Source organism: Sparus aurata, chromosome 10, assembly GCF_900880675.1.
Source record: "Sparus aurata chromosome 10, fSpaAur1.1, whole genome shotgun sequence".
Lineage (NCBI taxonomy): Eukaryota > Metazoa > Chordata > Actinopteri > Spariformes > Sparidae > Sparus > Sparus aurata.
In genome coordinates, this window is record NC_044196.1 from 6,005,797 (window position 1) to 6,030,974 (window position 25,178).

Below are 25,178 nucleotides of genomic sequence, written 5' to 3' on the forward strand. Positions count from 1 at the left end.
TTTCCCGAAGAAATGGTCATCAGAGTCTACCTAGATCCCTCAGTGTTTTGGTTTACCTTCTTCTCCAAACACACTCTTGTAAAGGTGACTCACACACACAACAGTTTCATTTACATTAGTTTAACTAAATAATAATGAGCATATTGCATGTTTGTAATTTCCTGTTTATGTGGGAGATGCACTTGCATTTCTATAGCGCTTTTCCAGTCCACTGACCGCTCAAAGCACTTTGCAACACTTATCACATTAACCCATTCACACACACATTCATACACTGATGACAGAGGTTGCCATGCCTTGCTCATCAGGAGCAATTTGGGGCTCAATATCTTGCCCAAGGACACTTCGACATGCGGCTGGGGGAGCCAGGGCCTCGACCCGGCAACCCTCCTATTGCTAGATGACCCGATCTACCTCCTGATTTACAGCTGCACCAAAGTTTGGTTGGATTAATATGATTATTTAACTTTCTAGGAGAGTCTACAACTATGGTAGTTGTATGCTCCTTTACTAGTATGTTGATGTTTTGCAGGTTTGTTAACGGTGGTAAAAATATTGAGCATGGGACTAATTTTGACGTGATCCCGTTTGAATTGTGATGTCAATTACGCTTGATGTTTGTGAATTTAAAAGAGTCAAGTCAAAAAAGTCAGTTTGTCGTAAAGATAGTAAAATACGATTTAGTTTTGTGTAAAAACGCTTACTGAATGTCATCGTCCCGTGAAAGGACAGAACCGGATTTTCAAGGCTACTGTTATGGGTTTTGGTGAGCATTAAAAGTGATGACATCACTTACCATGGGATGTGTCTTTCTAATTACGTATTTTTACTGTCTTATATTTTCTAAGTTCAATGTTTGACTGCAACTTTCTTGAGTTGAAAGAAAATATCTTTCTCATAAATTCATAAACATTATATGTGCAACTCATGGCACAATTTCAAATATTTTTTTTTTCTGAAATAAAGTCTAATGTTGGTCCACCAGAAGGGGATGAGACATATTGAACTAGTTCCTGCTGCTGGAATAAACAACAATATGTATTTATTTCCAGGTCAGTCTCAGTTAATTGCTCCATCTCAGCCAATAGTAGCAAAAGTTGGCAATGATGTCATTTTGCCCTGTCATCTGGAACCTGCAGTGGATGTTGTTTCGTTTTCGTTGGAGTGGACAAGACCCGACATGAATCCTGTGTTTGTCCATATGAGACGTGCCAGGCAGGACCTCATAGACACCAAACATCCATCTTACAAGGGCAGAACATCAGTGTCCATTGATGAACTGAAGAACGGAAACATTTCACTGAAACTGTCCAAAGTAAAACCTTCTGATGCGGGAAGATACCAGTGCTACATTCCAAAACTGGACATAGGAGCTTTTGTTGAGCTTGTTGTTGGTAAGTGTGGTGTTGGTAGTGTAACTACTCTAGTCTGCCCATCTATTAGAGAATAATTTTAGATCTACAGAGTTTACAACATTGATGTCAAAAAGAGGGCTCTGAATATGGGATATGTGAGTTTATTAAAACAGCTCTGCTGATGCTTCAGATATTCAACTAGCCTAATGAAGGCCAATTTCCCCTTTTTTTATCCAGTACAAGTGTGTTCAGGGTTTTCTCATAATCCATTGGTTGGTTCATCAGTTGGATCAAATGGTCCTCTGTACACGTGTATATATCCTCTATTTAAATGGCCATTTACCATAGTGGTAATGTCTAAACTGTATTTCTGACCAACTCAATGTTACATTACTTGAAATACATAGATTTTCTTATTAGAAGTCAGGGATGAACTGTGTTTATTGGCAAGTTGCATTTAACAATGGTTGCATGTAATGGCTAGAAACAACAAACTGAGGGTGCAAGAGACTGAGTGTAGAGGATATTCAATATGTCTCAATAACAATTATACATTTAGATTTCTCGTTGCCTCTCATCAGGTGCGGCCTCCTCACCAGTCATCAGTCTATCTGGGCTGGACCGAAACAAAGCAGGAGTGATTTTAAAGTGCAACTCTACAGGCTGGTATCCAGAACCTGAGGTGTTCTGGCTGGACGGTGAGGGAAACCTCCTCTCTGCTGGACCTACAGAGACAGTCAGAGGTCCTGATGACCTCTATACTGTCAGCAGCAGAGTGACTGTGGAGAAGAGACACAGCAACAGCTTCACCTGTAGAGTCCAACAGAACAGCACCAACCAGATCAGAGAGACACGCATACATGTTCCAGGTAGAGAATGATAAAATATGTGATATGATCACTGTTTTAGCTTCAAACAGCAGGTCCAGTTTTGTATAACTGCCATGTTATTCTGTGTTTTATCATTTCAGATGATTTCTTTGAGCTTCAGTCCAGTTCTTCTTCTACCACAGTTGGTTTGGTTGTTAGTTTGGCTGTTTGCATCCTGGTTATTCTGATTCTTGGCTTTTTTGTGTGGAAATTCAGTAAGTTAGAAATTAAGTGCAGTTCTTTGCAAATGTCTGACAGGTTTTATACAGAGTAGTGATATGAAAATGCTGTCAGTATTTTACAGAATATAGTGCTGATAAAAAAATGGTGGTTCATCTACTTTTATCTTCATTTCGTCAGTCGTCTTAGTTTTATAACCCATTACTTAAATGTAATCTAACATGTCTTATATCTGGTGACAACTTCCTGAAATTAAAGAAAAAGTATTTTATTTTATTTTACTGCTTTTGTTTTTACACAGAGACCAAGAGAAGCCACAGAGATGAACCTGATACAGGAGTGAAGCCTAACCGCTCTAAACGCCACAAACATGAAGATCAGGTTGTAACTGTAGAAGAACCAGAGAGTCAGCAGCTCCTGACACATGAAACAGTACCAATGAAGGATCTGAACAAGGGACAGGCTGCAGGAATCAGACCAGAGGTACTCATGATGTTTGTCTTTATCATGTGTCACTGTGTGGTTTTTCACTAATGTGCCCAGATAACATCATGTGTTCATCTTGTCTCTGTTCATCTCTCTCCAGGAGGAGAAGCTGAGGAGGAGAGAAGCTGAGAACAGAGTGAAGTCCCTGAAAGAGGAGCTGGAGTCCATGAAGACTGAGGTTCATCTTGACTTTGACAGTTTAAGATTGTGATTTCAGTTTAAAGTCACAGTCTGTATGTGTTTAATAGTGCAGAGAGGTGAATGTTACAGCAGTCTGACAGTCAGTTACAGACTAAATGTCCACATGAGGCTCAGCAGGCTGAATCCAGAGAACTGAACATGTCTGTCATTGTGTCTCTCAACCTTCTCTCTGTCCCTCCAGATTAGAAAGAAACGATCTGATCTGCAGCAGCTGGATGAAGAGAAGAAGAAGAAGGAGGAGAACGTGGAGAGACTGAAGGAACATCTGGAGAACAAGAACACAGAGGTTCATCTCTTCATCTGTTTTATTCTGATTGATCATTCATGTACACAATGTGATCTTATTAACTTATTAACATGCAGCATGTAGAACATACCTGACTGTATGCAGAGATACTTGTTGTACTTACATTAATTGTCATGCTGTATAATTATTCATAAGCTTCAATGTTGTTCTCATGTCTCACTTTATCTTCTCTCACAGGTGAAGATGTTAGAAGCTGAACTAGCCAAATCTTCGTTCTCTTGGGTAAGTGTTCATGATTTAAACACTATAACACACTCTGATGTGTCCTCATATAACAAATAACAATCAGGAAGTTATTGTGATATAATTATATAACAAAATGATCCCTCAGTGACTTTATAAGTAGACTGTGAGATCAATGCTGAGACAGACAGACAGGCAGGCAGACTCTTTGCAGGTTGTTAATGTATTTTCTTCATCTGATTCATTAACAGTTAACTTGTGCAGCTCTGAACTCTTTGATCAGAGCAGCAGAGACAATCTGAATTTATAAAGCAGAATTCTGACTAAATGCAGAGCTGAGACTTCTCACTTGTTGTTCAGAAAATATCAGAGGCTTTATTTTTACCATATTAGTGACAATATTGTATGTTCAGTCACATGTTTTATCATGATTTAGGATTCCAAAAGGGAAAAAGAGAAAAAGAAGACGGAAGCTGAAACTGAAGTGAAGAATCTGAAGCAGCAGCTGGAGACTGAAGAGAAGGAATTAGACACCAAAACCAAAGAGGTTTGTAATTTTTATCTTTTTACACATCTAATCATTTGTTTCCAGACTCCTACTTGTTTGTTGTCAGTTTAGCTTCTCTGTCTGAGTCCAAGTCTCTTTCACAACCAAGTCAACTATGACAGGTTGAAGAAGACTCGAGACCTGAATGATTTGATTTGATTCTTTGCCAGACAAAGACCCAAAGTTGCATCAAATACTTTTAGAATATTACCATCTATGCTGTATTTTCATGTCACCACTTGGTGGAGAGACTCATGTGGTTTCATTCAAGTGATGATATTATTGATCTGTGTCTTTTAAATCTGGGACAAACGACTGAAAATCATAATTACTATTCATACTTAATGTCACTTAAATGTTCACGTTGTTCTGTGACACTCTCTGCAGGATTCATGTAGTTGTTGTGAGGACAGTGTCTGTTTGCTCTGGTCGTTGCAGTTGGGTCAATAAAACAGCTCTGGGAGTAATTAAGTGTTTTTCTGTCTGCAGCAGCTTAACGTAGACGTACAAACGGTGAAATGGTCTCTTTTCTTTTCTTTCCTTCCAGTTTGATGAAAAACAAGTTGAAGTCCAGCAGCTGCAAGAGGAGATTCAGGAGATGGAGTCCAACCTGAAGTCACTGACAGAGGAACTGCAGTCCAACAACAAGGAGGTTCATCTTTTGACCTTTGTATTGTTGTATCTGCTCTGATGGTTTTGGTCTGTTAAAGAGGATTCAGGGTCAATATGTTAAAGTTCAGTTTGGAGTGTGCTGGTCTGCTGTAGAGGTGAACATCACAGATCACCTGAATCATTTTGTTCACTTCAGTTCAAAGATTCCTATTCAAACATAGTAAAGGCTAGGGATGTTCCAACAAGGGTACCTCACGATTCGATTCGATTTCGATTATGGCAGCTTCGATTTTTCGATTCTTCGATTACGATTGTCGATTCAATTTAATTATTGGTGCCTTGATGCTTCCATTATTGCGATTTTTAATGCTTTCCATACAAGTTTGATTTTGTCTTCATCTGTGGCGACATTTGTAAATAAATAGACTATATATTAACTCAGTTCCTCTAAAACTACACTCATTAAGTAAATAATAAGGTTTTTTGAACATTTGACATGTATTTTTCAAAGACACAAAACATTTTATTTTATGACTATGTAAACATTTGCACTTTGACCTACTTAACTTTGACCAGGGAAAGCTCCACTTGCAGGAGAGCCCCCTCTATTGGCGGAAAACACTGAAAACAGCAAATCGCATTGGTCTTGTCAGTTAGAGCTTAGATCTGGCCCAAAATATCAAGCCCGACCTGAGCCCGTGAACGTTGTGTCCGAGCCTGGCCCGACACATTAACTGTAATAATGAGCCCGAGCCCGATTTAAACCAGCCATTTTTTTTAATACATGGGCTGTTATAACCGAGCTGTATAACGTGGGCTTCGGCAGATAATCTAAACTCTAATGTCAGTCGTCTTGTTTGCTCTCTCATAAAATCCAAAGTGCTTCCACACCGTTGCAGTGAACCTTCACTCAACTAAATACAGAGAAATGTCCCACAAAGCAACGTTACAGGACCAAACAAAAGTAACGCAGTAACTGTAACTGTCTTTGGCAACTTATATGAGGAAAACAAATACCACAGCTGTATGTGGAGAAGCGTCCGTCCTCCTGTCCGTCCTCCTGTCTGTCCTACCGACTCTTCCTCACATTTCTGCTCAGAAAACAGCGTCTGTAACCGGTAAAAACTTTATTTATACTCCATCCCCGTGAGTGACAGAGTCAGACAGCGTCCTGTTTACTGATGGTGATTATGTGTAATTATGTAATTTAACGCGAAAAACTTAACTCTGTCACCTTCCAGGTGGGTCAGGATCTCAATCGCTACACAGTATGACAGCATCCGTATGATTATAAACTGTCTGCGGGTTTAGATTAACAGGGGAACACCTGGGGAAACACCGACGTCATCAACACGTGTACCGTCACGCCTCTTTAGGAGCCGCTGCGCAGCTTTCTGTGTGAATTACACACGTGAAGGCGGAGATGCTTCGCTCTGTGTGAATCACCATCGGTGGAGAATTGCCGAACCACCGCTTCGGAGATAACGCGGAGAGGCTGTTTAAAAAACGGTTAAAGAAACTAAAGAAACGTTACCGCTATGTTTGTTGTGGTCCCACTCACGAAACAGTCCGGGCGGCGCGCGTGCTAAGGTTCCGGCGTTTTTTGTTCCGGTCTTGCAGCAAAACATCAACGTTAATAGAGCTCAACAGTGAGGTTCCGGAGGTGAAAATGCCATTCATATTCTGCATATAGATTTTGATTATTGGCCATAATGTCGTAACCATCCAAAGTAGACTCACCACGAGTTATCAGATTGTGAAACGATGGTATATGATCCTGTAGAAGCCACAAGTCCGTATGATATCAATCTTGTTTTGAGAAAAACATGTTTTATTCGCAATGTCATGGATAAGTACTACATTACCCACAATCCTATAGTGTAACAGCGACGTCTCTGATTGGTGGTCTCGCTGTTACCATGGAAATGTTTACCAAACCTGCGAATTTCATGTTAGCTAGTTACTGCTAACACTGAACTCTACGATCGTTTACCACAGAGCTGCCATGATTTCACTTTCTGACCTGCTGCGTTCATTTAGTGATGAGGAGAAGAGTTTATTAAGCCGAACATGAAATTTGCGGGTTCGGTAAACATTTACATGGTAACAGTGAGCTCCACCAATCAGAGACGTTGCTGTTACATTCACAATGGTTTATGGGATGAGTAGTTGCTTTACTCTTAAGATAATTATGTACACAGTCTTGTACCTTTTGCTTTTTTCTCCGTTTTCCAAAACATTTTTTGCGCCGAATTAAATGTTTTATGGTCACGATTCATCTGCTAGCTGATTGGCTTGGTTCCAGGCCTAAAACTCTTTATATAAGGATTTTATGAAACGTCAATGGAGTAAATGGTTGGCAAATTCATTTCCGGAACCAGAGCTGTTAAAAAAGTAGGCGGTCACTGTTGAGCTCTATTAATCAATGCCAAATCGTCACGTGACGCCTCGCGATGCATCGCCACATTGATGAATTGCACCCACCTCTAGTGAAGACAGTAAAAACCTTCACTGACTCTGAGACAGTCCAGACAGGGTGGTGGCTTTAAGACACACTTCTTTGTGTAGTCTAGTCTGAGGTATGATGTGGGCTGGTGGATGTGATGAGGTCAGGACATGATGTCTTTATTCACTGACAGACTTGTTGACTGTGACTCCATCATAGGAGAAATGAAATCAGTGGGTAAACTTTGCCTTTGCTGATGTAAAAAGGATGATAGTTATCAGTCTCCATGACTTTATGTACAGTAACACATGTAATCAGTAGCCAGGCTCTGATTGGCCAGTTATACACATGTATATATTCAGTGGGTGGATGTGTGCATGGTTAGAGGAGAGCTCCACCCACAGAGTCCAGTAGAGCATGAAGCCTACAGAACAGATCATGGTGCTACTGAAGGTCTAAACCTCCACAGAGAAGATCCAACATTAAACCATCAACATGTTTTAATCAAAGAACATGTCCAGTCCAGTCTGATCCAGTCTTCCTCCTCTAAGCTGTCATGCAGAACAATTTATTCACTCTCTAGTTTCTTCATGTAGCAAATCAGAGAAGTGAATCAGTAAATCAGCGGAGTGAAAACACAAACGAGGCAAACTGCTTTTCATTCTGTCAGTTTTACTGGTCAAACCAAATAAAATAAGATGATTAAAATAATACTAAACTAAAATAGATCAATAAAAAACAGATATTGCATGTATAAAATGTGATAATATACATAAAAATCCTTTTTTAAGAAACAAAAAAAACTCCTGTCATAAATTCTTACCTGTTCTTCTCTTTCAGTCTACGTCAAACGAGGAGCAGCAGAAGTTCCTTGAGGAGCAGCAGAAGTTAAAGGAGGAGCAGCAGAAGTTAAAGGAGGAGAAGCAGAAGTTAAAGGAGGGGCAGCAGAAGTTAAAGGAGGAGAAGCAGAAGTTAAAGGAGGGGCAGCAGAAGTTAAAGGAGGAGAAGCAGAAGTTAAAGGAGGAGCAGCAGAGCAGAGAGGAAGCTGAGAACAGAGTTCAGATCCTGGAGGAGGAGCTGCAGAAGAAGAACAGGGAGGTTTGGATTTGTATTCTTCACAGAACTTTTATTTTCAGCCTCCTACCTGATTCATTTTAATCCTCCTTCAAATCTGTCAAAATGAGACCATGATGGTTTTCATCACTGAGTGTTTCTATCTGCTGGTTCTGATGAACACCAGTGTGTAACTGTACAAAGCTGTCTGTCTGTCTGTCACTGTTGCTGTGTTTCCTTGTTGTCTTAATGAAACACTGTGTCTTCACTCAGCTCCAGGAGGAGAAGAAGAGGAGAGAGGAAGAAGTTCAGAGGAAGAACCAGGAGCTGCAGGAGAAGACTGACCAGGTTAATCACTTTCATTAATCACTATGAATGTACCACAGAAAACTACAATAGAGATATTTTACTTTTTGCAGAATGGATCAGAGCTTTACATTGGACTGATTGTGTCTCTGATCTAGTCTTTCTCCATGTCTCTATTTAACTCCCAGATGAGAAACAAAGATGAAATCATCAGGAAGGAGACACAGGATAAAGAGGAAGCTCAGAGTGAAGTGATGAGGCTGAAGGATCATCTGGAGTCCAAGAACAAAGAGGTGAATGTGATCATTATTAACTTTATGAATTCAGATGACTTGTCCACTCAACTCTTTGTCTCTTCCACATGTTACTCTGATTTGTCTCCAGCCTCGTTTGTCCTCACTTCTTAAATGTCTCACAGCTTTAACATTTGTTCAGATTATGATGAAAGTGAAAAGACAAATATCACAACAGTCCAAAGCAGGAGTGAAGTCCAAAACCAGAATGTTGATGAAGGTTCTCAGTCATCCAGGTCATGGTTAGACACTAAGTGCTGTATCACAGGCAACACAAAAACCAGAATGGAATGTTGTGTTTAAGATCAAATCAAAGAGGGTGAAGTGTGTTTGTTGTTTTCTAAGGTTGATATGGATATATGAATAATATATATAAACTGCTTTATAATTGAGTTGTTATTGAATTGTGTGCTGGTAAACATATTGTTACCACTTTATCACCATGAGGTGGTTTTACTCATTGCATGTTGTGACCACTGAGCACAGCCTTACTTATAGTTTTAAATCCTGGACTCATGAGAACAATGTTAATGTTCTGGTAAAAGTCTGATGTAACAGTGATTCAAACTGAACATTTATTTCTAGTTTTATCCTGGTTGTTTTTATCATTTTACTTTCTTTTTCATCTTCTGAGCAGCTCTTCATTTTAATATAGTGAGAATCCTCTATGAGGAAAGTTTAGCTTTAAAGTTTTGTATAAAAAACACAACAAATATGTTTTTGAGAGATTTTAGATTACTTTTCTCTCTGTATTATTAGTGTGAGTGATTGTCGTGTGTTACACTTGATTTAAAACCTTCCTGTCTCTGATCTTCTGTCTGTATCTCCTCTCTCATTTCATGGAGAAGCTCACAGAGGAGAAGAAAATGCTGCAGGCCAAGAAGAAAGAGGTTTGTTGATGTTAATTCTTGTTTCCATCCACATTTATGTTCGTTTTTAGCTTTAAATTTTAAAAGTGCTATTTTAACTTTAATCTGAAGATTAAATCGAAACTCTCGCCAAAAAGCAACCGAGGCTTTATTTGGGATTGAATATGAGTCAAACCTTTGTGTAAAAGCATAATTGCGACGAAAGAGGCACTTTTAAGATTTACCATGGTTTCGGTTTTGGGCACGTTAATTTTAAACGGGAGAGCTAGGGGCATGATATGATAGCATCAAAATCGCTATTTTTAGAACACTAAGAAGTCTCGACACAACATGAAACTTTGCTCGTAGCATCACCAGGGTCTCTACTCATGAACAAGAGCATTGAGAACATTGTGTGTGTACACAGAGATTATGAAAAAGAAGGTTTTTGAACTACTCACGTTAGCTGCTGCACCTCCTGTGCGTCGCCGTCATGGCAGACAAAAAGTGTCGATCCCTGAGTGCGACCTGACAGGCACGCTTGAGGAGCGGTTCACCATTACTCTCCTGCCTGTCAGGTCGCAGCTAACGTGAGTAGTAGTAGTAGTATATGAAGATACCTGTTGAACTTAGATTAACTGTGTCATGTTGTAAAATTATTTTGCTTAATTGCTTTTGAAGCTTTAATGTTGTTCTCATGTTTCACTTTATCTTCCCTCCCAGGAGAAGGATATAAAATCTGCAGTAGTCAAACACCGGTTGTCTTGGGTAAGTGCTCATGATTTTTAACATTAACACACTCTGATGTGTCCTCAAAGAAAATGTTCAGTCAAATGTCTTTATATGATCCAGAGTTCTAAAAAGGAGAAGAAGAAGGAGAATGCTGAAAAAGAAGTGGAGAACCTGAAGAAACCACTGGAGACTGAAGAACCAGAATTAGAAACCAAACAGGTTTCTGTTTTTATGTTTTTTCCTCATGTAAAGAACAGACTGAAGAGGGTCAAAGTCTCAACAACCATTGTTGCAGCTATTTCAAGTTTGAAGACAGTCGAGACACAAGCAGGTGGTTTCATCCATCAAGTTTGTCTTTACATAAACAGACACAGTGTCATTACATCATAGTTTTTATGCAACGAAAGACGCCTGTCAGCAGGACAACATCATTCCTTCCTCCACATCAAGTGGTGTCCTAAAGGTAAAAGAAGTGAGGGTGTCTGATCAAATCCCCGGGCCAGCAGGATCAGTCTGGGTGGGGAAAGTGAAAGGCAGTGTTGCTCTACTCATCACCACCACTGAGGTGCCCTTGAGCAATGCACAAGCTTTGCACTGGTCATCATAGTTGTGTCAATGAAATAGTTACTTACTTCAGACTTGTTGGTCTTTAAACAGAAGCTTCAATAAGATGTAGAAATAAAACCATTACACAGGTTTGACTGTTTCTCTGTCAGTGTTATCACATTGTAATTCAGTTAAATATACATTAATGATAAAAAGTGTGACTCATGTTGTCTCTCATCTTCTCCTCCCTCACAGATTGAGGACAAACAAGCTGAAGTCCAGCAGCTCCAGGAGGAGAATCAGGAGATGGAGACCAACCTGCAGACCATGAACAAAGAGTCCAACAATGTGAAGGTTTATCTTTCTATGTTAAAATGAAGCAAAACACATTTGCAAAGAGGACTTTTTGAATGTCATGTTGAAAACATCTTCATGTAGTAAAAAACTATTTTAAAAAACATCTGCAGGAGAATATTAATATCATCACCTGCTCTCATTCTTCCCAGTTGGAAAGTAGTGGAGCTGCTCCAGACCAGCCTTCATCCTCTACAGTAAGTGACACACAGACTTTGCTTCATTCAGATGCAGAAACATGAGGAGAGTTTTTGGTGCTTTGTAAACATGTCAGAACATCTGTTTCCAGATGTAAAGTCACTCTGCTGCTAAGTTAACTTTTCTGTTTAGGACCAAAAAAAACATGTAGAAATATTTTAAAAAGCAGCTAAACATCTTAAGTTACCCAGTGTACAACCAGTGGGTGAGTTTAAATCAAATAGATGCCGAGTAAGAAACACTTCAGTTCACAGATAGATGTGATGAATCTGCAGCCTTTGACTTGAGGAGTGACTCAGCATCATGACATCACAGCATCATGACATCACAGCTGGTTAATATTTTACTTCATTATATCACTTAAAAACAACTCTAAACTGCTAAAAAGCAACTACAATCACCTCCGTATGTGTTTCAAATATTTGTGTAATTTACACCGATAAACTTCAAAATACAAACCAGATGTCATGTCTTACCATCTTTCATTAATGATCCACCTCCACAAACCCCTGAAACAACCACATGTAGCCAAAACTGTTTTTTTTTTTTAAATCCTATAAATTCAATGACAAAAACATTTTCTCTTGTCTGACCTCAGCAGACATTCATCGTGTCCTCTAAGTCTCTTACAAACAACTGTGAATCATAATAACTGTACTGGTAACTGTAGCTGTACTACTTAATGAAACTTAAATGTTCATGTTATTTAGCACACATTTGCAGACTAAACATGCCGTTACATTAAAATATAGATTTCAATCTGAGGAGAGGAACATTTTTGATCTTCTCATAGAAGTCTGAGGCGAGAGTGTTTACAACTGAAAAGAAATGATCTTATGGTTTTATTTAAGGTACTGAGATATGATTATGTTTTTTTTCCAAGAATATCAGCATGTCTATGTTTGAGACTGTTGAACTGAAGTCATTGAGTGTTGTTGGTTTTGCCTTTAGTTCCTCATTGTTTGGGATATTTCAAAATATTAGCCTTTTGATAACTTCACATATGTGATCTAGAGAAAAACATTTCCTCAGGATGAAACTACATTACCCATCATGTTTCTCAGCTGGTATAAATCCAGATCAATGTCTGAAGCTGTTTAAAGTCACCAGAATACATAAAATGCATCTCCTCTATTTTAAAAGTCCAATTGTCCCACCTTCATTTAAATGCTTCCTGGGTCGATGTTTAACACTGCTGCTGTTCTGCTGTAGAGCATCAGAGACGTTGTTGGTAAAGAAGCAACACACAGTAATAATGTGTAAAGCTCATCAAGTGTTGTTAGAGAAACTCTTCAGTCAGTTGATGTGAATGAGGAAGAACAGTGAGACAGACTGACTGAACTCTCTGCTGATCACTGATCACTTTAATCACACACAACTGAGACTGTGATTCATCTACAAACTGCTGCTGCTTTTCATCACCATCACTATTTCACCTCTCTGTTCTACTTGAAGTCAAATGAGCGTCCTGTCCTGTCTTATTGTTGATTCTGACTGACATCCTTTAATAAGAGAGACGCTCTCTCTTCTTCTGTCTGGATCTTCTCTCTACTCTCAGCTTGATGGTCTGAAAGATGAAGTCAACAAGCTCACAGAGGAGAAGAAGAGGAGTGAGGAAGAGCAACAGAAGCTGCAGACTGAGAAAACACAGGTTTGTCTCTTATTGATGATTTTTGTTTCCACTGAAGATTTTTCACCATTTCTCTGTTTTTAGCCTAAAACCTCATATTTATGTCTTTATTTTGTTTTTAGCTCATTTAATTGAATAACAACATTGAACTTATGATGTTGTTAATAAATCTTCCATGAATACTTTAAAGCTGTTTCCTGTAGTGAAAAGTGGATGCATATTACAAATGCAAGATGAACCATTTCTACCCTTAAATATTATTGTTTCTAATTCTTCTGACTTGAAAACATGAAGAAAAGTTCAAACTGGTGTCATTAACACGTTTCTTAAAATTGGGGAAAGGTGAAAAAAAGGTATCAATGTGACAAAACAGTTAAATATGTTTTCTCGTGTATTTGTGTCCGTTTCTGTCTGTTAGCCGAAGGAAAACAAAGCAGCTGACAGACTGAGCAAGAAAACCAGTGAAAGTGATGGAGGCTCTCCTCCACCTGAACCACAAGATGAAAAGGTCGGCAAGCTTAAGAAACAAGTACACACACACACACACAGGCAATGTATCACTCTCTGTTCATAAGCACTCTATAAGTCTAATTCTTTGACAGTCTCAAGTGAAAAAATAAAGACTCGTTTTGGGAAAAAATATTCCCCTGTTGTACTACAAACATGAATGATGAAGTTACACCACTGAGAACTGGAGTCTCTGCATCAGTTACTGCTCTTTACAAATGAAAAAGTGTGAACAGACCTGAATTCGTCCTCAAGAGGATTTCAAACCTCACTCCATCCTTTCTTGTTAATGACTGAGTCTTTGTAGGATCCTTTCATACTAAATCATGTATGTTTTACACAGCATCCTAACTTTTGTGAAATTGATGTAATATGACAGACAGAAAAAAACAAGTGTGTGTGAGTCAGCACAGTTCTGTCAGTCCGTCACTTCCTGCTGCAAGATCAACATCCATCTGTCTGTTTGTTGTCTGGAGAAATCTGAGAGGAAGTTCTGAGATTCATGGACACACACACACACAAACAGGGATATGAGCAACATATTGATATAAGTTGATTCATCTTTAATAACTGATCTGTGTGTGTTGTCTCCAGAGAGAGTCTGAGAAACAGAACAGCAGCTCGCTCAGTCAGAACTCAACCACAGAACCTGCAGTTGTCTTTAAGGTCGACTCACAAGACAAACATATCCAGCTCATAAACTCATCCAAAGAGGTAATGATGTTCATGTGTGTAGAACAATGTATGAGTTTTATATAAGATGTAACAATATTGTAACCAAGTGTATGAGGAATATTTCACATGTGTTCAAACCAACATGAATCCATGTCCTCATGTTCACATAAAGAGTGAAATGTAATCATTTATAAACACCAGAGATTAAACACTCGCTTACATTCATTTGTTCTCTCCTCTTTCTTTCTTCCTCCATCTGACAATCAATTTCCCTCCTGCAGGACCAACAGCTGGGAGGCTGGTACTTAAAGATACAGGTCAACAATGAAGAACCCATCATACACACATATAGGAAACCATTCAACCTCAAAGCTGGACAAGTCTTCAATGTGAGCATTTCCTGATTTCTTGATAAATAAATAAAATTTCCACTTTTCTCTTCCTGTCTTTCACTACTGTTGATGTGTTCTATTTGAAATAAAGTAAACTTGTGGAAATCATCATCATCATCATCATCATCATCATCATCATAATAATAATAATAATAATAATAATAATAATAATTCATATGTTTGTGAACTTTGCATTTAACAGGTGGTGTGCCATGATTATCGGAGCCTGCATTGTCCCGTTGACCTGGTGTTGGAGGAGCTGACGTCCTGGAATCCTGCAGACACAGTGCAGGTTTCCCTCATCAGCGACACTGGAGCGATTCAATACAACTCAGTTTATAACCCCTGAAAGATAATAATGATTCCAGATGTCTCCGCATTATTTCCTCCAAACTAAATATTTACATTAAACTTTATTTAACAACACAAATGTATATAGGATAGTTATGTAAAAGGAAGTTTTAACTGTGTGTTGTTTTTTTCTATTTGCTCTGAGTCATATTGTGTTCTCTGATGATTTATTGATGATCGCCACATCTTTTTTTATTTACACATTATCTGCTCAACAAAACAATTTCTGTGTATTATCTAAACTTTATTAATATTAAGAAGATATTTCAATAATATTGAGTGAAAGGATGGCTGCTGCTTCTTTTTAATAGACATCAGTGGATTTTATGGTGCGCTAAGATTCAAATTCAGAAATCATGATGAATGTAAAGCTCAAAAAATAACATGTTGACTGATCCTCTCCTAAACTATATGGAGATATTGAACAAACTGAAGCTATGCTATGCTACCACAGTTATATATTAAGAAGTCCTGAAGAAAATAAATAAAAAATAGGTAAATATTCATGTTCCTGTTTCATAGTCACAATAACTGACCAGAACTCTTATTGGAAGTTTCCTGACTTTATTTTGTAAAACATGGCTTTGTGTTCTTCCTACTGAGGAACCACTTCAGTATTAATGCTCAACATTTAATTCTGAAACTGAATTAACTTTAACAAAGAAAACAGTTGAAAAATACAACTCAAAAAGATTATAACATTCTCTATGTCTCTAAAGTCTCTGGTCTCTTACTACGTTTACCTTCCTGTTACATCTTACTGTATTATTTCAGTTTATTAATTCAGTTTGTTGAGCTATTTTGGGACTAACAAACAAAACACAAACATGGTTGACACAGTAACACAGCAGATAGTTTAATGTGAATATTTAGACAGGCTGACTTTACATTTCCTTACATACATTCGAGACACATCTGACCTTTTAAGCTTCTCAAACCATAAACTATTAGTTGTGTCCACTGAGCCTCCTGAACGCCTCGTCTACAGACATACAGACATTTTCTCATGTGGTTTGTGTCTGAGGAGCTCAAATTATCACCAGCATCTGTGACTCTAAAACAGAACACAGAACAACATTTACTGACTGAGAGAACTGACATGACGCTTTGTAAAAATAGTCGATGCATCAGTCAGTCAGTACCTCTGTGGTTTTTAAACCTTGTCTGAGTGTGAGGAAGTCAAACAGACACTGCAAGACTGAACACGTAGCACAGAGAAGCTAAACACCAAACTTAAGCTATAGTAAAAGTAAAAAACATGAAGATGAAATGTAAAACAATCTTGGTGATTGTGTCAAAACCAAAGCATGACAGTGGATTGCAATCACTAAACAAGCTTCCAAGACATTCTGTGGTGGTCATTTATCAGTCTTTCACAAGTTTTAGTTACTGCTGTGTGTCTCTGAGTTTCCCACAGTGAAGCAGTCCCACCAGCAGCAGCAGAGGCAACATCAAAATGGTGAAAACAGTCCTTAAGACGAGGAGAAGGTAGAAGGAGTGATGTGAGAAGGGACACGTCTCTCTGTGAAGAGCTGCAAAGACAAATTGAAACTCTGTTTGGCTGTTGTTTGTTTTTGCTCTGATTTTCCTTATCAAAAATTAGTCGATGGAAAGATTGCAGACATGCTACAATATATTAATCTAATTTTAGCTACTTTAACTTTAATCTGCATCATGTTTTACCTCTGACAGCCAACCAGCTCTCTGGTGATTCTCCACCTCCAACGATCTTACACTTGTATCGTCCTTCATCAGACTTGGTGACACTGTGGATGATCATCTTTCCTGTAAAAGTGCTCCCAATATGGACGCCTTCTTTATAGAATTCAGCTGTGAGGTTGGAAGAGGTCATCTTGTTTCTGCAGCTCAGAGTCACATTGTTGCCCTCCGTCACAGGGAGGACAGGACTCTCCAGGATCACAGAACAAGCTGAAAAACAAAAGATTTGTAGCATTTTCTGAAATTTGATGAAAATACAGTTTACTTCTAACTCTCCCCAAATTGTCTTTAACATTTAAAGAGATGATCTCATGGATTTAACTGCTTTAAACATACCTGTGACAGTGATGTTGACATGGTTGCTCCTCTCTCCTCCTTCAGTCTCACACCAGTATTCTCCACTGTCTGTTGGATAGGCTCTTTGAATAGTGCAAAACAGTGCTGACATCTTTTCATCACAGACCTTAATAAACTCCTCAGTGTTCCTGATGCCTCTCAACTGAGTGGAGCCATCAAGATCCTCACAGTGAAAAAAGACGGACTCGTATTCATAGACCTGCAGTCGGTTTGACACAATACGAAAAGCTGCATCTGACAATGAGAGACAGTAGAATAAGTTACAAAAGGAACATACATTACAGGACAAATCAAGACTAATATGCACCTTGTGACAGAATTTGAATCTGACTGTGAATGTTCTTGATCTTGATCAGCTTGTCATGTGTATTGTAGTTTCTGGGCTTCTCTCCTCAAAGGTGTCGGCATGTAGTTTGATCATAAAAGAATTCTGCAGAGGCAATGCTGGGTGGAATGATGGAGCAATCTTTATTAAAACAGAATCTAGCACCTTGAGTCCAGTTCAGAAGCGGCCGCGTTCTGATATTATCAAATATCTGGAAAAAGCATTGCCAAAATGCTTCTCCCTCTGCCCGATCAGAAATCCAATCAGCCCTTGATCTAAGGAGTTCTACCAAGTGCCACCCTTTTCTCTTCTCTCCCTGCATCTGCCTTTAGAGACCCTTTTCTGGTATGCACCCACTTCTTCTAATTGGTCATTTTGGTATATTATCCAATAGACTAAAAGAGGAGTTGACCTGTTTCCCTACTCTTCTCCCATAACTCATCTGGCCTGGCTGTGGTCAACTGTAGGTCTTGTCCCCAAAATGACCCAAATAGGTTCCCCATCCCTCTATGGGAACATAAACGTTTGGGCATCTCCCACCATTTGGCGGGGCCAACCTTAGGTTTTAGTACTTTATGATGGCCTGCCGTCTGCTAACCTTTAGCCTTCACCAGTTGAAAAACTACTTTAGGACCCCTGGAGCTGTGAGCCTCACTCTGTCTGCACTCCTACACTCACATGAGGAGAAACAATTAGTCATCATTCAATCTACACTAAGTAAACTCAAAAATCAGAATGTGTTGCCATCCAGATACCTCAGTATCTTTAGCATCGTCTCGATTCTGCTTACCTCCATTCTGAACATGTGTGTCCAGCAGAATGAATACAAGCATTACTGTATACACAAAGAAAACAAAATCTATGTCAACCATATACTTTTTTAGTTTGTACAGTATACTGTATACACAGAAACAAAAAAACTGAGATTCAGTACTCACACAGTCTGAAGCTGAGAGCTGCAGCCTCCATGGTGTCTTGCTGCTGTCTGAACATAAGACTGAACTACAGCTCAAGTGTTACGCAGACGACAACTTCCACTTCCTGTTCACTTTATTTCTGATGTTGATATAGAAGCTGAACTCAGTGTGGCTTTAACATACAGCAGTGTGGTGCAGCCTTGTGACAAAGGGGTAAGGAATCCAGCCATGAACTGCAAAGGGACGTCCATAAGTCTTTGTTTTTGTACTGGTTCTACGATGACCGTGATGGCTGAGAATCTTCACAGACATGCATGTCTTCAACCTTTACCTCCTGCCAGTAGTTTCTTGTTGACTACTCATTGATGCAACATAACTGGTAGCTTGATTGTGCACACTGGACAGATACATAATGCACTGGTAGGTGAATTTCTCCACAAGTCAATTTCTTTAAATAAGCCGTGCCACATATTTTGTCAGTAGGTGATTGTAAAAATGGCTGTGCCTAACCAGAACATAAAGCTGAAAGACAATCCAACATTTTGCTTGCAGGTAAAATGCAGTTAAAAAACACTTTCATAAAGAGCTTTTACAGTCAACATCAACATCACATAGTTTAAAATTGGATGTGTATGCCGCTAGTCTTCAATCAGCATCTAATCAATTTGAACCTGACAAAGAAGACCTGTTCTGCACCCTACAGTAAGATAACAGACCTAACACTTTCCTCATGACCGCTCCCATTTTCTCAACATGACAAGACATCCGAAGAACAGTGTTATCTCTCCTGATCTCTTTGTTTACAGCTGCAATGTTTTATACAAGCCATTAGTTGCCTGGCAACAGGCTCAAAGGTCAGTTGTGTGTTGAAAAGACACTCAAGCTGAAACCAGACAGAATCACAATACTGTCTTTTAAGTAACCGATAGATTTATAAATACATAATCTCAGCCATGGTGCTAGTACCTAAATCTGAAATATAGCTGACTTTACTTGTTGATTTGTTGATTCTGGTTTGAATTCAATCAATGCATTAATTTGTAGTTGATAACCCAGAATGAATCAGGGTCACAATCTATCAATAATTTACAGACTTTGGTCAAGCAGTCTGGGGAAGTAACCGACACATCATACTACAGGTACGTTGTCTTCTTTATTTATATTTGCTTGTTCTACATATTTTAACCTCTATTTTGAAAGACAGATATGAGGACATGGGCTATCTGTGTTTAAAGGTGAAAGAGTATGATTTCATATATGTCCACACATGTAGTTCAGTAGTTTGATAGAGAGAAAATTGCCAGGATTTTGTTGCTGTTTCTTTTTTTTTCATACACAACACAAACATAACATTACTACATCAGTATAGGATACAGGCCATCTCAGCCTCTGCTGCTTTGATTTCAACATTTAAATTTGTGATCACTGAAATCTGTCTCACCAGACTCAACTTCACAGAGATTAAATACTTAATAGGTGGCATGCCCCTTTATGTTTTCTGAATTACTTATTTTACCAAAATAACAATTCAAAAGCATTTATTTTCAAACACTGTATACTTGGTCCATTTTCAGAGCTGCAGGATGCCTCACCAGACTTACGGACTGTCCTTTCTCTCACTGCTCAGACCACTGCCCAGGGTTTTGGTTTTAAATCTGCTCCTGACACACTCTTGTAGAGGTATGATCATTGAACCAACACAGTACATAGTACATAGTACACATTGCTGTTCGTGGTTTTTGACTGGCATTTTAGTTGTTCAAATATTGAAGGCAACATGAATGGCATGGTTCAGTGAAGCATTGTAGTGCTAATTACTCATTTGATATAAAATAAAATTGATGTAATATGACAGAGAAAAAAACAAGTGTGTGTGTCAGCACAGTTCTGTCAGTCCGTCACTTCCTGCTGTAAGATCAACATGCATCTGTCTGTTTGTTGTCTGGAGAAATCACACACACACACACACACACAGGGATATGAGCAACATATTGATAAAAGCTGATTCATCTTTAATAACTGATCTGTGTGTGTTGTCTCCCAGAAACAGAACAGCAGCTCGCTCAGTCAGAATTCAACCACAGAACTTGCAGTTGTTGTTGAGGTCGACCCACATGGCGAATATATCCAACTCAGAAACACATCCAAAGAGGTAACATTGTTCATGTGTAGAACAATTTATGAGTTTTATATAAGATGTAACAGTATTGTAACCAAGTGTATGAGGAATATTTCACACGTGTTCAAACAATCCGTGTACCCTTCGTTCTTTGGTTTTTCCGTTTCAAAACCAAATTAAAATAACAGAAAAACAACTTTGTTTTTCTGTTATTTTGTTTTAAAACCAGAACGGAAAAACGGGAAAACAGAATAACACAAAATCACACATTTTGTAGCTGTTATTCTGTTTAAAAACAAAAACAGAATAACGTGAAAATTAAGTTTTTTGATTTTTACTGTTTTGTTATTGTGATATTTGGAAAATTCGGATTTAGGAGCGGCAGCGCAGTAATTGTAATTCATGTAATTCACACAGAAAGCTGCGCTGCCACTCCTAAAGAGACGTGACGGTAGACGTCATGATGATGACGTCAGGGTGTTTCCTAGGTGTTTTCCCTGCGGTTATTTATCAAAATAGACACCTGCACCCGGCCTTTAAAGGGACCCTGCGGTTAATTGAAACCCGGCTATTATTTGGTAATAAATGGTATATTTACACCCCGCTCTGTACGCCGGAACGGCGGCGGCGGCGGCGGCGGCCATGCGCATCCGCGATTCATTTACAGCCTGGAGGCGGAGTGCTGTGTGTCTCCTCTCTGCTCTGACTGGACTGCTGCACGAGGTACTGAGAGACTGACCACCTGTGAGTGCTTTTGGACGGGGGAGGGACTCACGGCAGCACCCGCTGCTCATTGAGCACAGTAACTGCAGAGTGATACGTGCTTTCAAGTCAGACAGTGCGTTTACATGACACTCAAGAAAACCGAATTACTGCGTTAGTCTGACTATGATCGGATTTTTAAGATGCATGTATACACCTTTGTCTGACTAAAATCGGACCGGATCGGATTTCTCATAGTCGAATTACACTACGCAGATTATTCGATTGAAAGTCGCATTACTCCTGCATGTATACGTTTCCAGCGGATCGGATCGGATTTTGCGTTCTGCGCAGGCGCGAGATTTTTCCCCGGGGCCGTGAGCCGGAAGTAGACGGGCGGCGGTGTAATTATCATGTACACCATATACGAAGTGTACAAAGATGTAGCTTCGTCTCGCTCTTCGTACGCCATCTTTCTTGAATGCCGAGGCAGCTGGTGACGTAAAGAGGTCAGCTGGAGGTGTTTCTGTTACCACTAGTTGAAATGGGTACAGCGCCACCTAGCGTACCGGGGTATGACATGCTTTCGGCCAGTAATTCGATTTTCTCACTGGCATGTATACTCGGATAATTGCAGTTGTCCGACTGAGCAGCATAGTCGAACTATGGCTGTAATCTGACTAAGCTGTGCATGTAAACGCACTGAGTGTCTCCAAACACCAAAAAAGTCTCCAATAACACCAGTAAAAGTCACTAGATTGAAGATTTGTTTGTGTGTTATAATAGTCCAACCACTTGCATTTCGACATTAGGGGAATTTTCGTGATTTTTTTTTTTTTTTTCATGGAGCACAACCTTCGCTGTAGAAGTAGCCTATGTTTCAGACGCCGATCTGGAAACAGCTGTGATTACTTCTATAAACAGGGTAGGCTATGTGTGTATGTAGCCTATAGGCATATACTGAAAAAATATTGATCGACATTCTGCTCCGGAACATTAGCTCGTCCGGTCCGCCCCCGTCTCAGGAAAGGGGGGGCTGGTAGGCTACAGGATGGGAATGAGTCCAAAAGCACTCACAGGCGGTCAGTCTCTCAGTAGCCCCGTGCAGCAGTCCAGTCAGAGCAGAGAGGAGACACACAGCACTCCGCGTCCAGACTGTAAATGAATCGCGGATGTGCATGCCTGCCGCCGTTCCGGCGTACAGAGCGGGGTGTAAATGTACCATTTATTACCAAATAATAGCCGGGTTTCAATTAACCGCAGGGTCCCTTTAAAGGCCGGGTGCAGGTGTATATTTTGATAAATAACCGCAGGGGAAACACCTGGGAAACACCCCGATCTCATCATCATGACGTCTACCGTCACGTCTCTTTAGGAGCGGCAGCGCAGCTTTCTGTGTGAATTACATGAATTACAATTACTGCGCTGCCGCTCCTAAATCCGAATTTTCCAAATATCACAATAACAAAACAGTAAAAATCAAAAAACGTAATTTTCACATCATTCTGTTTTTGTTTTAAAACAGAATAACAGCTAATGTGTGATTTTGTGTTATTCTGTTTTTCCGTTCTGGTTTTAAAACAAAATAACAGAAAAACAAAGTAGTTTTTCTGTTATTTTAATTTGGTTCTGAAACGGAAAAACCAAAGAACGAAGGGTACACAGATTTCAAACCAACCATGTTCTCATGTTCACATAAAGAGTGAAATGTAATCATTTATAAACACCAGAGATTTAACACTCGCTCACATTCATTTGTTCTCTCGTCTTTCTTTCTCTTCCTCCATCTGACAATCAATTTCCCTCCTGCAGGACCAACAGCTGGGAGGCTGGGACTTAAAGATACAGCTCAACAACGAAGAACCCATCAAACACACATTTGAGGACTCAATCAACCTCAAAGCTGGAAAAGTTTTCACTGTGAGTCTTGATTTCTTGATAAATGTTGTTAAATTGACTTTCTCCTTTCTTTCACGACTTTTGATGTGTTCCATTTGAATTAAAGTAAACTTAAGGACATAATAATAATAATAATAATAATAATTTAGCTTGTATATCTGTGTTACAGGTGGGTTGCTGCGGTTATGACAAGACTTCCTCGTGCTCAGCTGGTGTTGAAGGACCAGGGGTCCGTTTCACAAAGCAGGTTTAGTGAAAACTCTGAGTCTGTTAACCCTGAAATGAGGGAAACTCTGAGTTTTCCGTTTCACAAAGGGAGGTAACTCAAACCAGAGAAAGAGGGGTAACTCTAGCCTGTTTCACAGAGAGAGGTAACTTAAGCTCTCGGTCAGTTACCATGGTAACATACTCTCTGAAACTAACCTGGTCGGGACCAGGTTTTTCTAAACAAACCTCGAGTTTCTCTCTGTCTCCGCCCTCTTTCAGCCACACACGGTATTTGATTTCCTCATTCATTCAGTCAGCAGGCGAGTTTTGGCGTAGTATAGCTCTCATTGATAATTGCAAAAATCAGTCAGTAGGCCTACATTAAAAGTTATATTAGGTGGCGACTATTTTCACTACCATGGCATGTCCTGTTGATAATGATCCCGTGGATGAAGGTGCAGCATTACTGCGCAGAGAATTAAATATTCGTCGGGAGATGATTATCAGACCGCGCATAGATGTTCTTGCATTTCCAGACAATTATCTTTTTGAGCGGTACCGTTTCACGTCACAGTCCATCATTTACATACACAACCTAATCCGTCCTTACATTTCCAACATTACCAACCGAAGTCATGCTCTCACATCCCAGCAGATATTGTGTGTTGCGCTGCGTTTTTTTTGCAAATGGGACGTCGGAGATGCAGAGCACTTGAGCAAGGCAGCTGTATGCAGAGCGGTCAGAAAAGTGTGCCTCGCCCTGACACGGCTACTACCCATCTTTATCACTTTCAGCTCCTCTGGCTCCGTTAGAGGTGGCGGTGCTGGGCCACCACCCGTTTTACAGGCATCTCGTGCTGAGGATTAAAGGAGAGAGATCTGGTCGTATATTCACCACACCTGAGAAATCCAAAGAAAGCCATTAGCAGAACCGCTTCCAATAGAACATCAATGTAAGGTGAAAAACACCCTTGTCTTAATCTAGACACCAACTTATGCACCAGTGAAATGGTGAGAGGCAGTCTTTTATCATTGCCTGGAGGACGTGCCTTTTTGAGGCCGTTGAGGAGCAGCTGGATGGAAGGATTGCCGAGAAGGCTCTGGGATGCTGGATCATGGCATCTTAAGTGGAACTGAATCCCGGCTAGCATGGCTTTTATACTTTGCATTTGAAGATTGCGGGACTCGAATGAAAATACAATAAATGCACAAACTACTGAGATGTCTACTGGTATAGGACTAAGGATGAGGTTGGCACAGAAGGAAGAGAAGAAATACCAAGCTGAATCATATGCTTTAATAGTACTTTTTGCTAAACCAAGTCTCATGTATTTGGAGGCAGAGGAAAGGAGATCCTGCAGAGGCTTGGACGTACTTAATCTAGAGTCATCTGACTGAATGGCGGGCAAGGCGTGCTGGAGGGCTTGGCCTGGGGACACATAGTTTTGAACTCCTGAAATTTAAAGTGGGAGAGAGCATCAGCTACACAATTTTCATGACCAGGAATGAAGGTAGCTCGCAGAATGAAGTTGTTTAGAACACATGTCCAAGTTAAGCGTCGCATGAGACTGTTAATTATTGGTATTTTAGAGCGCCCCTTGTTGATTATTTGTACTGTAGCAGCGTTGTCACAAAACACCATGATTTGTTTCCTGGTCCATCTACTGCTCCATAGCGAACAAGCGACGACGATAGGGTAAAGCTCATGAAGAGCAGTGGATTTGGATTCGTTACGAAGGGACTGCATTTCAGGTGGCCAGACGTCTGCGAACCATTCGTTGTTGTAAAACCCCCCAAAACCAACTGAAGGGGCCGCATCTGTGAAAAACTGGAGGGAATCTGAAGACTCCACGAAGTCATTG

At 39.8% G+C, this 25,178-nt stretch overlaps 1 protein-coding gene across 1 annotated transcript; it reads left to right on the forward strand.

The window, feature by feature from the left end:
• Window positions 1-2,781: 2,781 nt before the first annotated feature.
• Window positions 2,782-13,277, forward strand: LOC115590465 (protein MNN4-like). The gene is made up of 7 exons (XM_030431828.1): window positions 2,782-2,887; window positions 2,991-3,068; window positions 3,273-3,377; window positions 11,220-11,318; window positions 11,471-11,515; window positions 13,075-13,167; window positions 13,269-13,277. Exons 1-7 carry the CDS (start codon window positions 2,843-2,845, stop codon window positions 13,275-13,277), a joined length of 474 nt encoding a protein of 157 aa, XP_030287688.1. The 5' UTR covers window positions 2,782-2,842.
• The last annotated feature ends 11,901 nt before the right edge of the window (window positions 13,278-25,178 follow it).

Coding starts and splice junctions, on each gene's coding strand:
- LOC115590465 (XM_030431828.1), top strand. CDS start 2,843: ATGAAGGATCTGAACAAGGGACAGGCTGCAGGAATCAGACCAGAG. Junction 11,319..11,470: donor AAGAGTCCAACAATGTGAAG/GTTTATCTTTCT, acceptor CATTCTTCCCAG/TTGGAAAGTAGTGGAGCTGC. Junction 11,516..13,074: donor ACCAGCCTTCATCCTCTACA/GTAAGTGACACA, acceptor CTCTACTCTCAG/CTTGATGGTCTGAAAGATGA.